Raw genomic sequence first — 15,201 nt, forward strand, 5'->3', positions numbered from 1 at the left:
TGGTTCTAACTTAATGCTAATTTTCATGTTTGCTTTAGAAAATATTAACTAGATTTTTTTCCTCACCTTTCAGTGGCTATTTAAAGGTGAGGAAAAAACCTTTGTTTCACTCTTTTGTTTAGTGGGCTTCCCTGGTGGCTCAGTTGGTAAAGAAACTGCCTGCAATGCAGGAGACCTGAGTAGGAAAGATTCCCTGGAGAAGGGAATAGCAACCCTCTCCAGTATTCTTTCCTGGAGAATTCCATGGACAGAGGAGCCTGGCAGGATACAGTCCATGGGGTCACTAAGAGTCAGACACGACTGAGCGACTAACACACACACACTTTTGTTTACTAGAAAGGTTAAATTAGATTCAGACAAGATACTTTTCGTGGTTGTTTGGGATTTGAATTGAAAGATGAACTCTCAAATTGTAAAGATGTTTATTGTACAGCAGGGGTTAAGTTTCATTTTTTTTTTTACAAGTGATATTTTATTTTTACTAGGCTGGGTTTTACACTTGTATAAATAAAATTACATGTACAGTTGAGAACAGCTTTCATAATAAGTATTTTTGAGGTGGTACCTGGAGTTTCTCGATATCCGTATGAATTTCTGTAGGCTTTAAATGTCTGTAGCCTTTAGCTTTGTATGATTTTTCTGCTTTCCCAAGGACAGTCTTAAGGAATTTCTGTGTTTAGTTGTTGTGATTTTTTCCCCCCATCCCCCCTCATTGAGATATATTTGAGCAGTAGAGGTTCAGTATGAGTTTCTCTTTTACCCCTAAACTGTCTCTGTCTGATTAGTTCATGTAGAAGTAGTCTATTTCTTCAATAAGTGATATTCTGTGTTTGAAAACTCTTGTCTTGCTCTATTATTTTGGAGCACTTTCATTCAAGTAGACATAGCCAGATTTCATAGCCCTTAAGAAAAGACTAATGTCTGATTGGCAATTAAGGTCATTTCATTCTGTAAATTGAGCATGAGTATAGGGTTTATTGTGTTAATGGAATTTGATTCTAATACTCTTCCCACTTATTGAGAGTGAAGAGTCCAAATGAACTTAATGTGTTTCATTCTTACTTAGCTTCCCTTTCTTTGAGTGCTTAGTAATATATATGCTTCTGCAGCTGGAACCTTTGTCATGGCTAGATTCTCATAGTCCCATATTGCACTGTCCCTTATCTTAGCCACAGAAACATATCTTGTGTCTCTTACAGCTGCCAGGTTTTCCTTTAGAATTATATTTCTTTTCTTTACTCTCTGAAAATAGGCTAATTTTAGTGTTGCTATAGTGCCAGCAAACTAATTGCAGTAATTGAACAGTGATCCTTACTAATGAAAAATGGCTCTAAAATTGGGCATGGGAGTGTGAAGTCAGGAGACAAATCTATTATAAATGTTGGATCCATTTCTCCAAAGACTGCAAACATCAGTGCATAAGGAAAATACAGTTTTTTGGTAATTATTTTCATCTTCAGAGAATCTTGAGTTATGAGACAACTGCTTGTACTTATTGCATTTTTCAGATTTCTGTTCTGAATACTATGATTTTTGCTTAGGTCAGTGTTGACTCAGGTACGAGCACAGCATTTAAAGTTTTAGATGAAAAATGTACCACTTTAAACACTTACTTTAGATAGGTGTAAGGTACTCCAAATTCCAGTAGTTTCTGACATGAAACTTCATTGGAAAAATGTTACTCATTTGTGTTTTTTATTATTTCTTGAGGTGCTTGTTTAAGGTTCTTTTTTTTTTTAACTCAAGTTATTTCATGGTAGACATTTAAACAGGTTTTCTAACCATTATCTCCCTGTCTTAATTTTCTCTGTATTATGAAACTTGAAGAATTTTATTTGTCAACATAGTGGTATTAGGGTTTTGTTTTTAAGTTTTACTGAAGAGTGTTATTGTGAACCCATAATACTTGCTAGTGTGCTATTCTAGGATTTACTATGAATAATTATATTTTTTTTAAATTAGGAATTTCGTGAGGATATGCCCTCCATTCTTGCTGATGTATTCTGCATATTAGGTAGGTATTAATAAGCCTGTATTAATTTCACTTATAAATACCATTTATTTCACTTGTAAAAAGTGTTTGGAAAATTAATGTTCTTTGTTAAATAAAATATTTTTTTTTTAAACTAAGGATTTTACAAATGTTTCTACAAATCTAGATTATATTTTTTTTACTTTATAGAGAATATAGTATTGTAAGTCAAATGTGAGTTTAATCACTATATTTAAATAGTTCTAGTTTATAATTTAAATGGTTTGAATTTTTCCAAATGTATCTTTGTATAAAATTGAGCTAAGTTAAGTCATTTCAGGTTTAAAAATCCAGGTTTTCTGAAGTTAGTCTGAATTATTCAGATTTTAGTAACCACCTAATTAATATTATTCAATGCAGGTTATCAATGATTGTCAGAATATCAAACTTAGGACACTCAAGAGATAATTACTTTGCTATTGTACTCTTTTGATTTTTAATTTTAAAAAGAGCAAGAAGAGCCAGAGAAATCAAAAATACTTTTGTTTTTGAGGATGAGAAACCAGCTTTGGAAATAAAACTTCTCTCTTTGTCCAGAATAAATAAGAATTCATGCAAGATCCCTGGAGAAGGGATAGGCTACCCACTCCAGTATTCTTGGGCTTCCCTGGTGGCTCAGCTGGTAAAGAATCTGCCTGCAATGTGGGAGACCTGGGTTCAATCCCTGGGTTGGGAAGATCCCCTGGAGAAGGGAAAGGCTACCCACTCCAGTATTCTGGCCTGGAGAACTCCATGGACTGTGTAGTCCATTGGGTTGCAAAGAGTCAGAGACGACTGAGTGACTTTCATTTTCACATGCAAGATAAGAATAGAATTTCTTTGACTTGGAACAAGAGGTAGTATCCCTCCATGGGAAGCATGGATTTGAAAAATAATGTATATTACAAATATATTTCTCTGATTTTAAATCTGAATTAAAGTATCTGAGCACAGTTTTCCACATCAGTCTTTAACTTTCTGTAACTTTGATCTGTTAGAAAACATTACCAGACATTATAATATTCACTTTAAAATAAGACTTATTCTCTGAGAGTTTTTCAGGCTGGAATTAATTACTTTACTTTACCTCATTAATCTTAACTCTTAGAATGAGATAGGTTACTTAATTTGTCTTACTGAGAATCTGGAATTTGATTGCAACAAATCTAAATGCCTGGTCCTTGATCCTTCATGATGTTTAAAATTTTATAACATCAGTAATGTTATGAACAGGTCAAAATGTATGTGGACTGAGTGATAAATGAAAAGAGCAGACAATTGATTGGATGACAGTGTGTCCCCTTTCTGTTTTGTTTTCCCTGGCATAATTATTAATTGTGCCTTCTGTCAATCTTAAAACTCCTGATTTAGATGATAAAGTATTTGTCTTTGCTATCTATTGGATTGATTGATTTTAATTTTTAGAGCAGGCGCTAAAGATATTATATTACAAATAAATACAACATGAGTCAAGTTTCAATTTAAAAAATTGTTTTTACTATAAGGAGAAAAGGAAAGATATACCCATCTGAATGCAGAATTCCAAAGAATAGCAAGGAGAGATAAGAAAGCCTTCCTCAGTGATCAGTGCAGAAAAATAGAGGAAAACAATAGAATGGGAAAGACTAGAGATCTCTTCAAGAAAATTAGAGATACCAAGGGAACATTTCATGCAAAGATGGGCTCAATAAAGGACAGAAATGGTATGGACCTAACAGAAGCAGAAGATATTAACAAGAGGTGGCAAGAATACACAGAAGAACTATACAGAAAGATCTTACTGACCCAGATAACCACGATGTTGTGATCACTCACCTAGAGTCAGACATCCTGGAGTGCAAAGTCAAGTGGACCTTAGGAAGCATCACTATAAACAAAGCTAGTGGAGATGATGGAATTGTAGCTGAGCTATTTCAAATCCTAAAAGATGATGCTGTGAAAGTGTTGCACTCAAACTCAATATGCCAACAAATTTGGGGAACTCAGCAGTGGCCACAGAACTGGAAAAGGTCAGTTTTCATTCCAATCCCAAAGAAAGGCAATGCCAAAGAATGTTCAAACTACCTCACAATTGCACTCATCTCACACGTTAGCAAAGTAGTGCTGAAAATTCTCCAAGCAAGGCTTCAACACATGTGAACCAAGAACTTCTAGATGTTCAAGCTGGATTTAGAGAAGGCAGAGGAACCAGAGATCAACTTGCTAACATCCATTGGATAGTAGAAAAAGCAAGAGAGTTCCAGAAAAACATCTGCTTTATTGACTATGCCAAAGCCTTTGACTGTGGATCACAACAAACTAGAAAATTATTCAAGAGATAGGAATACCAGACCACCTTATCTGCCTTCTGAGAAATCTGCAGGTCAAGAAGTAACAGTGAGAACCAGACATGGAACAATGGACTGGTTCCAAATTGGGAAAGGAGTAGGTCAAGGCTGTATATTGTCACTCTGTGTATTTAACTTATATGCAGAGTACATCATGAGAAATGCCAGGCTGGATGAAGCATAAGCTGGAATCAAGATTGTCGGGAGAAATATCAGTAACCTCAGATATGCAGATGATACCACCCTTGTGGCAGAAAGTGAAGAGGAACTGAGAGCCTCTTGATGAAAGTAAAAGAGGAGAGTGAAAAAGCTGGCTTAAAACTCAACATTCAGAAAACAAAGATTATGGCATCCGGTCCCATCATTTCATGGCAAATAGATGGGGAAACAGTGGAAACAGTGACAGACTTTATTTTCTTGGGCTCCAAAATCGCTGCAGATGGTGATTGCAGCCATGCAATTAAAAGATGTTTGCTTCTTGGAAGAAAAGCTATGACGAACCTAGACAGCATATTAAAAGGCAGAGACATTACTTTGCCGACAAAGGTCTGTCTAGTCAAAGCTATGGTTTTTCCAGTAGTCATGTATGGATATGAGAGTTGGACCATAAAGAAAGCTGAGCACCGAAGAATTGATGCTTTTGAACTGCGGTGTTGGAGAAGACTCTTGAGAGTCCCTTGAACTGCAAGGAGATCCAACCAGTCTATCCTAAAAGAAATCAGTCCTGAATATTCATTGGAAGGACTGATGTTGAAGCTGAAACTCCAATACTTTGGCTACCTGACGTGAAGAACTGACTCATTAGAAAAGACTCTGATGCTAGAAAAGATTTAAGGCAGGAGGAGAAGGGGACGACAGTGGATGAGATGGTTGGATGGCATCACTGACTTGATGGACATGAGTTTGAGCAAGCTCCAGGAGTTGGTGATGGACAGGGAAGCTTGGTGTGTTTCAGTCCATGGGGTTGCAAAGAGTTGGACACGACTGAGCAACTGAACTGAACCGATACGTTTATAAGCCTGAAAGAATGATTTGTAGATATCAGTTTGTGGAAGCTGTTAGTCCTTGATAGTGTCAGAAATATATTTTTGTCTTTCTCTGGGTAATCAGTTATCAGCTTATCAATTTTTTTTTATTGACTTGTTAGGATATATTTTCTCTTCATAGTTGTGTAGTAATAAGAATTATTGTTACAAGTCAGTGCTTTTTACTAATAACATGAATTCATGAAGATGGTGTTTGGTTGCTCTTGGGAAATTTCTTTTAGCCTATCCAGTCCATTTTTACAAGCAAGATTAGGATGGCAAACTTGGAAAGAGAATTTCCCACACCTGCCCCCCTCACTCACCCACTCCTACCCTTGGCAGAAAAAAAATGATCCCAGGGTGACCCCAGACCAAGATAGGGGAATAAGAGTAAGAACGCGAGCTATCTCTAATGATAATGATCATGATAATTATAATGATTATAACTGATAATAATATAGGTGCCATTTTGGAACATCTTCTCTATGTTAAGCATTTAATGTTTTCGGTAAGGTAGGTTTATGGATCAGAAAATTGAAGCTTAAGAAAGTAATTTCTCAAGGCCACACAGCTAGTAAGGCAGAGTTTGAACCTGGGTATTTTTGGTTCTAGAGTCCATGATGTTTTTACTGCATCATGTTATCTTTCTAATATTTTGACAATTATAAGGGAAATCAGTGCTGTATTTTCCTGGTTGAGATAGCATTTTCCTTTAAAAGACTAATCGTGTAAGGTGAACGGGCCTGAGAGTTATTAATATATTAACTCAAAAGGAAAGTGTGATGTAACTTGATGCACTGTTGGGACATCTGAGCTGGGTTAGGTGATTGGTAATAGTGGGCCTAGAGTTTTAAATGACTGAGGACTTTTTAGAAAATCAGAGGGAAATTAAAGAGAACTTTGATGCTGATTTGGGGTTGAGGAGTCAGGAATAGTATATGAATTTATTGGAATAGTTTCATGAGTTAGAAGAATAGAAAGAATAAAGTAAATAGGGAACGCATAATTGGGATAATAGATTCCTGTGTTGATGATTGAGATAGTTTAGCTAAGAAATTTACTGAGGTCCCATTAAGCATTTCCTAACATGGTCAGAACCCAGAGAGTTGTATCTTAATCAGGTCTGGTGGCTAAGAGGAGAATATATTTGGTTTGTAGAAGATGAACCTGCTACCCAAGTACTCTCATTTTTGGGACTTTGGAGGTAGATCTTAGGGACTGTAGGGCCTTGGAGAGTAGATAGATATTAGTTTAAAGAAGAGGCCCAATTTAGTCCTGACCTCTCAAGATCAGTGTGTTTGAAGTTCTAGGCTGGGGAGGGACCAGAAAACCAGTTAATGGGGAGACCACTTAGAAGTCTCTGGAAAAGATTGATGAGATGCACATGAATTTAAAGTCTTACTGAGGGATTGCGATTGTACTGCAATTTACAGTACATTACAGGGTGTATAAATAGCACACTGAAATTCCCTTAATACCCTTGATCTGATCGTGTGCTTAGCTATAGTAGTCAGAATATTGGAAAATGGCACTTTCCAAGAAGGAAAAGTGGAGAAGGGCCAGGAAAATGTGGATGTGTTTAACAATAGATCCTCTTCTCTTTTGATTCTTAGTGATGTCAATAGAAAGTAAACTGAAGGAAAGCAGTGATACAATGTCTGTCTGAGGGGAACCCTAGAACTCTTAGAGGAGAATTTTTATTGCATCACTAAAATGGGTGCCTTTTTCTGTAGTACATTTTAAATATAAGTTGATTTTTAAAGCAAAGTAATGGTGTGTAATCAGTTAAAACAATAATTCTGAGATCAATCTGGTAATCCTGCTAATCCTGGTTGAAGTTTTTGATGCTTAGTGTTTAGAACTAATTGTTTATTTCCTCTATACTTTAGATGAGAAAATTGTTTGACAAATTCTTTGAATAACTTACTGAAGCTCAAGGAGGTGTCATTTTCTTAAAAAAATATTTAAGTAGGAAGAAAATGAAACCTTCACTGAATTTTTCTTTGCTGATTAGAATTGTAATTCAAAATAAGATGTTAAAAAATCTTTTAATACAGTTTTCATAGAGTTGGTGACCAAGTAGCTTGGTTAGAACATGGTACGTGGTACCAATGTTGTCAGTCAAAGGCTTGATCTTCATGAATAATAGCGTTTTTAGTATTAGAAGAGATCTTTGTTGTCACCCAGTTCAATTTTCCACCTTATTGTCTCTGACACGTGGTCATTTAAACTTTGCTTGAATGTTTCCTTTTTTTTTTCCCTTGGCTATGCCACACGACTTGTGGGTCCTTAGTTCCTCAACCAAGGGTTGAACCCAGGCCTTGGGTAGTGAAAACACCAAGTACTAACCACTGGACCACCAGGAAATTCCTGAATGTTTCCATTTTTTTTTTTTGAAAGCAGTAGTTTTTTGAAGCTTTGTTGCTTCCAGTGCCTTAGCACATAGCTCCATAATCAACTGACCATTTTATGGATATGCCATTGGTCACAAGGTCAGTCTTCAATATCGTGAGAAATTAATTCTAATTATTCATATGCGTATGAAGGACAGCTTATGCTTATCACAGTTTAAACTTTTCCCCGCAATTCAGAATGAGGTATTTTAAAATTAGGTAGTTTTAAAGAAGCAAGGTATGTTATATTTCTGTAGTCTAGAAAAATCAGTCATCAAACTTTCACCTTTTTTTCCTTCATCATTGTAGATATTGAAACAAATTGTTTAGAAGAAAAAAGCAAGAGAGATTATTTTACACAATTGGTATTAGCATGTTTGGTAAGTTTTTAAAAATACTTTCCATTTCTCAATTTTTTATGGAATGATTGTAATCACAATTAATTGTGTTAATGGAAAAGGATATTGACATTCAGTTGACTGTTCATTATAAGGTGAGACTTGGGTTTTGAAATGGAATGCTTTGTAAAATTAGACATGCTATTTCTATGAAATAGGCATGCTACTGTATCAAACTGTCTATGCATATAGAAACTTCGGTGGTATTCCTGATCTAGAAAATTTCTAACTAAGGAAAAGGTAAGTATCTATCAGATGAGTAGAAATGATGTGGACAGCTTTTAAACTGAATGATTTTTCATAAACTGTTCAGCAAGGAGAAAAAGAATGGAGGTAGTTTAAAAATAATAAATTCTAGAACTTGTCATAATCATTGTCTAGTAAACCATTTTATGTTCATAAATTTAGAACCAAGGAGGAATGGCATTACTCAGATCTGGAATAATGTCCTTGTCTTTGCTGCACTAGAATCTGACTTAAACAGTAGAAACGAAAGAAGGCTGAAGTGCTGCATTATTTTAAAGAAAATTCAATTTTAATCAGACTTAATTTTAATCAGAATTACATCTGTAGTTCTTGTCATTTGTAGCCTATGGAGAGCATGCATATAATTTTTAGTGAAGTTTTAAAAAGCTACGTGTTGTATTTTTCAATACTTTGAGAGTCATCATTTTTGTTAAATTGAAGTTCTAAGCCTTTTTATAAAGTTGTATATGTGTATATATATAATATGTGATTTTAATATTCTTATTTGAGAAAATTATTTTGCATGTTTTAAGATTGTGGATGCATAGTTGGAATGCTGAGGAATAAATGGCCTTTAATATTTTTTAATACAGTATTTAGTTTCAGACACAGTTCTAAAGGAACGCTTGGATCCAGAAACATTGGAATCGTTAGGGCTTATCAAACAATCACAGCAATTCAATCAAAAGTCAGTTAAAATCAAGACAAAACTCTTGTAAGTACATGCATTTTTATGTTGCAGATCAAGTGCCTGTGTATGTTTTTTACTTCCCATGTTGAATACCAGAAATTTTTAAAGGTGTTTTGAAGCCTTTTGTTGTTTTTGCTGTTAGAGTGTGTCTCGTGTTTTTTCTTTCTAAGAGTAGCCTATGGTTATTGAGTCAGCAGTGAACTTTACCTGTGTGAAACTAATGTTAATTTTTTTTTCCTTATTGGAAGTTAAAATAATCGGTATTTGTATTACTCCCAGTAAAATAATTTACAGCTAGAGTATACTCTTGTCAATGATGGAGATAGTGTTATGTCAGCAGTATCATTTCCTTGTGGAGCTGGTTTCCCCTGTGTAATTCATATGGGGTGTCTCTTATGAAGCACTGTTATTTTCTATCCTAAAAGATATACAAAGAGGTAAACTGCTAACAACTGTTCTTTTGGTGGTTTAATATAAGAGTAAGAAAATTCAATGAAAATAATACATTAATCTTATGCAGGCCTGTTAATTGAAATTAATTTTATCTGCTTTATGATGTTTATCTAATTTCAGTTATAAGCAGCAAAAATTTAATTTGTTAAGAGAAGAAAATGAAGGTTATGCCAAGCTGATTGCTGAATTGGGGCAAGATTTATCTGGAAATATTACTAGTGATTTAATCTTAGAAAATATCAAATCTTTAATAGGTAAGATGTACATTATATGGTATGTGTTACTAAGAATAAATTTGACTGTTGAAGAATATTCATAAAGACAAACTTAGTGCATTTTCTATAGATCTTTGTTTTTAAATTAAGAAATGAGAGAAGTGTCCAGCTTGTACTTTTAAGATTATTATCAACAGAAGAAAATTTGAGATAACATTTGTAAGAAATCTTTTTGGTACTCTTACCCTTGTGTTTACATTAGTTTCTGCTTTCTAGTATTTCTATCTTTAATTTTTAGATATTTTCCAATAATTTTATGGAGGGCAGAAAATAAGCAAAAGTAAAACTTTAATAAAATCTTTGGTGAACTCTTGAAATGTGGAGATGTTCAGTTCTTTTGAACTTGATTTTAAAAATACTAAGCAACTTTGATACACATTTTATCTGTTAAAAGTAAGTGCAGCGGATGTTGTAAAAGTGTAACAAAGAGGAGAGTGTTATTTTCCCTACCTTTTGAATAGAATTTCTTTAGCCTTGTTCTTTCTGGTTTTAAATTTATTTGACTGCATTGGGTCTGAATTTGCAGCACGTGGTGTTTTCGTTGGGCCATGTGTTGCAGCGCTTGGACTCTGGAGTGTGGTGTGCAAGGTCTCTAGTTGTGGCGTGCGGGCTCCAGAGTGCACGGACTTCAGTAGTTGCAGCATGCAGGCTGAGTGCTCGGTGGCATGTTGGGATCTTAGTTCCCTGACCAGGGATCGAACCAGTATCCCCTGTACTGCATGGCAGATTATTAACCACTGGACCTTCATGGAAGTCCTAGTGTTGTTTTTTGTATTGAGCATTTGGAAGAAATAGTTGGCTTCTATAGAAAGGAGGAATGAATGATAGAAAAATAGGTACTTCTGATTTTTCAAGAATGGAAAGAATTTTTGCTATTTGTTAGGTGTTATGCTATCTCAAGGAAGATTTTGCAACACTTGGATGTCTTAAGTTTTGAAACCTGTTGGAGAAGTCATATTTTCTGCTTCACTAGTTTTATATAAAATTTTATTTATTTAATTTATTTGTTATTTTTGGCTGTGCTGAGTCTTTGTTGCTCTGTATGGGACTTTCTCTAGTTGCAGTGCGTGGGCCCCCCATTGCAATGGCTTCTGTTGTTGAAGAGCACAGGCTCCAGGACAGGTGGGTTCAGTAGTTGTGGTGCACAGGCCTAGTTGCCTTGTAGCACGTGGAATCCTCCTAGACCAGGGATTGAACCCACGCCCCCTGTGTTGGCAGGTGGATTCTTAACCATTGGATCACCAGGGAAGTCCTTCACTGGTTATATTTTATTAGAGGATATGTCCACTCAGTCACTCAGTTGTGTCTGACTCTTTGTGGCCCCATGGACTGTAGCCCACTAGGCTCCTCTGTCCATGGGATTCTCCAGGCAAGAATAATGGAGTGGGTTGCCATTCCCTTCTCCAGAGGATTTAGAGGATGCTTATGCTCAATTCTGTTATTTTCTGTGGTTTTGAAATTTGTGTATGATTAAGAGAGAGGAGGTATCCTAGTCCTTTCCTCCTTTCTCCACTGGGGATCCAGATAAAACTAGATTTACTACAGTTATCTTTGCTTTTAACTTAGGCTTTTGGTGACCAACTGGTATAGAGATAAGGAGCTTTTAGTTTAAATTTACCCTTTTCTTTGAAGTAAGTTTTATTCTGGCAGCTGACTAAGTCTCTTTGCTACTTCTATTGTCAGTTTAACACCAAGACTGGTAATCCCCTAGGGCTGCAGGGCGCTTGCTTGCTTAAATTGTGTGGCAGTGACCCATTAAAAAAAACCACCTGTAGGGTTTCCTTTCTGTTCTTTCCAGGGTAGGCTCTACATTTTTCCTGCAGCATTTTGATCTAGTTTGAGGTGCTTGTCAGTACTACCTTGCTATAGGTTTGTCTTTCCTTGTATCCTGCCATGTACTGTCAAAATGGTATTCCCTACATAAAAGTTCTGTGCTGTATGAGGTCTTCACATTTTTAAAAACTTTATCTGCTTGTTTGTTGACATCTCTTGTCTGTCTTGTTCCTTCTATTTTTTGTCCTTGAGTTTATACTTTATTAGTTCTTTGTTATTTTGGGAACATTTCAAAGAGGGATTTTTGTATGCTTTTATCTGAGACTAACATACACTGTGTACTTTCTTCTCTTGAACTTTATCCCCATAGAGAACAGGTTATGTTACTGTATCTGAAGAACAGTGGCAATCACAGCTGTAAGCTCATGACTCACATGGATATTCCATGAGTTTAAAGAATTTGATTTCTTGGGCTAACCCTCTATTCTAGTCTGTCAGGTGTACTACTAAGCACGATAGCCCAGAAGCACTCAAATGCCACCTCTGCAGTGTAGACTTCTTTGGCTACCTCACCCCCACCGAAACACTCCCTGTTCACTATATTCCTTCTGAGCATTTGGCACCATATAATATGCGCTGTATTTTATGCCACAGCCCCACTGGAATGTAAGTAAGTTCCATGAGAATGAGGGTTTTTCTGTGTTTCGTTTAGTACCTCTAACCTTAGTGCCTGGTACATAGGTGCTGAATAAATACTAGTTGAAAAACAAATGAATGTTTCCCCTTTTCTGCTGCTGCTGCTGCTGCTGCTGCTGCTGAAGTCACTTCAGTCGTGTCCAACTCTGTGTGACCCCATAGACGGCAGCCCACCAGGCTCCCCCGTCCCTGGGATTCTCCAGGCAAGAACACTGGAGAGGGTTGCCATTTCCTTCTCCAATGCATGAAAGTGAAAAGTGAAAGTGAAGTCGCTCAGTCGTGTCTGGCTCTTAGCGACCCCATGGACTGCAGCCTACCAGGCTCCTCTGCCCATGGGATTTTCCAGGCAAGAGTACTGGAGTGGGGTGCCATTGCCTTCTCCGTCCCCTTTTCTAGGATAGCTTATACTGATTCTTAGCCTCTTTCTCGCAACATGGAGGATTTGAGAAAGTTCATTTCCCTGGCTCAGTGTTTGTTTCTCTTTGGCTAGCTGATTCCTCTCCTCCCCCATTGTCTGAGAAAGAAATTTTTCATAGTTGAAGTTAAGACTGAGTACTCACTCTTTCAGTGTTAGAATTTACCAGATTCCTCAGTGCAGACTCTAGGTAGTCCTTGTCTCATCTGGCCAGAGGAGTTCACTAACATAGCATCCTGCTTTTCATGACATCTTTGGATGGGTTTCCTCTTGTTTGTTCCCATTTTTTTCTCTCTAGGAGCAATCTAGACAGATAATACCTAAGCTATCTCAGGTCTGATCTCCTTCACCAGCCACTGACAGAACTGGTATCTGGTTTGGGAGGCTTGCATTTTAGATACACTTATATTTCAGGGTACTTGGTCTGATCAGGAGAAATCCTTATTTATCATTCTATAATTAAAAGGTAGTCATTTGCTCCCTAAAAGATTCTGGCACATCAAAATTTTATGTCCTGAATATGAAAACCAGTATTTATATTCTGTCAGATAGCCTTGGGCTGTTTACTGCAAGCAAGCAAGGATTAGGAACAGTTATGAGTCTATCTGGTGGTTGCAATTTCAAGTCTGACAGTAAGTTTGAGAAACTTAATAGGAATGTATAGTGATTATTAGGCTTTTGAGCTGCCATGTCATAGATGCCTCACAGATGATCCTCACATCAAGATGGCGAAAAGCATATTTTATAAATTAGGGAAAAGAATATCAGAGATGGACTCTCTGTTTTTTGGCTATGCCAAGCAGCTTGTGGGATCTTTTCCCTACCAGGCATTCAATCCGGGCCCTTAGCAGTGAAGGTGCTGAGTCCTAACCACTGGACTGCCGAGAAACTCCCAGAGATGGACTCCTTTGATTGCTGAACTAAACTATAAGATGTCTATTCTTCTGTATGCCCTTCAGAAAAAGTAATAACTAGTAGGTATTCTTTCCTTTTCTTTCTTCTAAATTAGTGGTCAGCAAACCTTTTCTGTAAAGGATGAGATGGTAAATATGTTTTCCTTTGTGGGCCAGATGGTTTTTGTTGCAGCTACTCGCTTTTGCCGTTGTAGTGTGAGATCAGCCATGGACAACGTGTAAATGAAGGAGTGTCTGTGACAGCGCAACTTTACTTACAAAAATCGAATGGGTTTGATCCATAGGGTGTGGTATGCTGATTGCTGCTGTCAATAAAAAGTTATGTCTAAAAATTAGTCATGGAGCTAGCTTGAGTTTAGTTTTGGAGACTGAAAATGATTCTTGCTGGTTTGGGGTTTAGTGGCCCAGGATCTTTTTGGCTTTGACTCTCTGATCCTTTCCTTCTCATGCAGAATCAGAGCCCTCTTCGCCAAACCTCAGGACCTTCATTTGTCACCTGGTGTCCAAGGTTGTAAATCTGACTGGAGGTGGGAAGGGTGGGGTGAGAGTCTCTCCTCCTCCAGTCTCCCAAGCCCTCTTAGTTGCTTGTTAAGTGACCAGAGAAATATTAAAAACAAAACCCCAAGTCAAATGATTTTATTCTTTGGCAGATTATGGGACATTTAACCCCTTTGAGTACATTGTCTTGAATGTACTTAGTATTCTGTCTTCAGATCAGTTTGCATATAAGAGCCTTTCAGCCTTGAAGCTTCTTATTGTATCAACACTCTCCTATCCCTTGGAAGCGGAAACCAGTTGACTGCTTCCTTTACCTAAGGCTTTGCTTTTTTGGTGTTTCTTTCCTATACATGAGTTACAAAGAAGTCATTTATCTCTACTAAGAAAAGGAAGACAGCAATCGGGGTTCTTAAGTATAGTTTTTTGTTTTAACTATTATACTTTTATTTTGTTGGATGCATTGCTCTGCATCTTGCTTCTCTGGTTCTTGCCTTGAAATGTGCAGTTTTTTGCAAAACTATTTCTTAGAAATAGTCTAGCATAAGTTTTCATTAGCCTGTTTTAGTCCATTCAGGTTTCTGTAACAAAATACCATAGACTGTGGGGCTTATAAACAAAAGAAATGTATTTCTCACATTTTTGGGGGCTGGAAATCCAAGATCAGGGTGCCAGCATGGTTGGGTTCTCATGACAGCCCTCTTCTGCGTTGCAGACTGCTAACTTACTGTTGTATTCTCATGTGGTAAAAGGGGCAAGGAGCTCTCTTTTCTAAGGGCATTACTCTGATTCATGAGACTATACTTTTATGACCTATTCATCTCTCAAAGAGCCTATCTCCTAATACCATTTCATTGGGCATTAGAATTTCAACATGAATTTTGGAAGTACAAAAAACATTCAGACCACTGCTTAGCCTGCTTCTTAAGTAATTCTACATGCCAGAGCTACATCATGTCCTTTTGTTAAGAACATGGTTTTTTTTTTTTTTGTCTTATTAAGGTTTATTCTGTCAGGAACATGATAATTGAAGCTATCATTCTGTTTTATTGTCGAAAATGTATAGGCTGGACGTCTCTCCCAGTCATG

The 15,201-nt window shown here is 36.8% G+C and overlaps 1 protein-coding gene across 13 annotated transcripts in view; it reads left to right on the forward strand.

The window, feature by feature from the left end:
- THOC2 (THO complex 2) overlaps nucleotides 1-15,201 on the forward strand; it is a 118,705-nt gene that overhangs the window by 20,218 nt on the left and 83,286 nt on the right. For all 13 annotated transcript variants that reach the window (XM_027535063.1, XM_027535073.1, XM_027535062.1 and 10 more), the window contains exons 4-7: nucleotides 1,963-2,014; nucleotides 8,066-8,136; nucleotides 8,994-9,115; nucleotides 9,665-9,798. In XM_027535063.1, the coding sequence (XP_027390864.1) occupies nucleotides 1,963-2,014; nucleotides 8,066-8,136; nucleotides 8,994-9,115; nucleotides 9,665-9,798 (379 nt within the window). The remainder of the gene's footprint in view (nucleotides 1-1,962; nucleotides 2,015-8,065; nucleotides 8,137-8,993; nucleotides 9,116-9,664; nucleotides 9,799-15,201) is intronic.

Source organism: Bos indicus x Bos taurus, chromosome X, assembly GCF_003369695.1.
Source record: "Bos indicus x Bos taurus breed Angus x Brahman F1 hybrid chromosome X, Bos_hybrid_MaternalHap_v2.0, whole genome shotgun sequence".
NCBI classification, from domain to species: domain Eukaryota; kingdom Metazoa; phylum Chordata; class Mammalia; order Artiodactyla; family Bovidae; genus Bos; species Bos indicus x Bos taurus.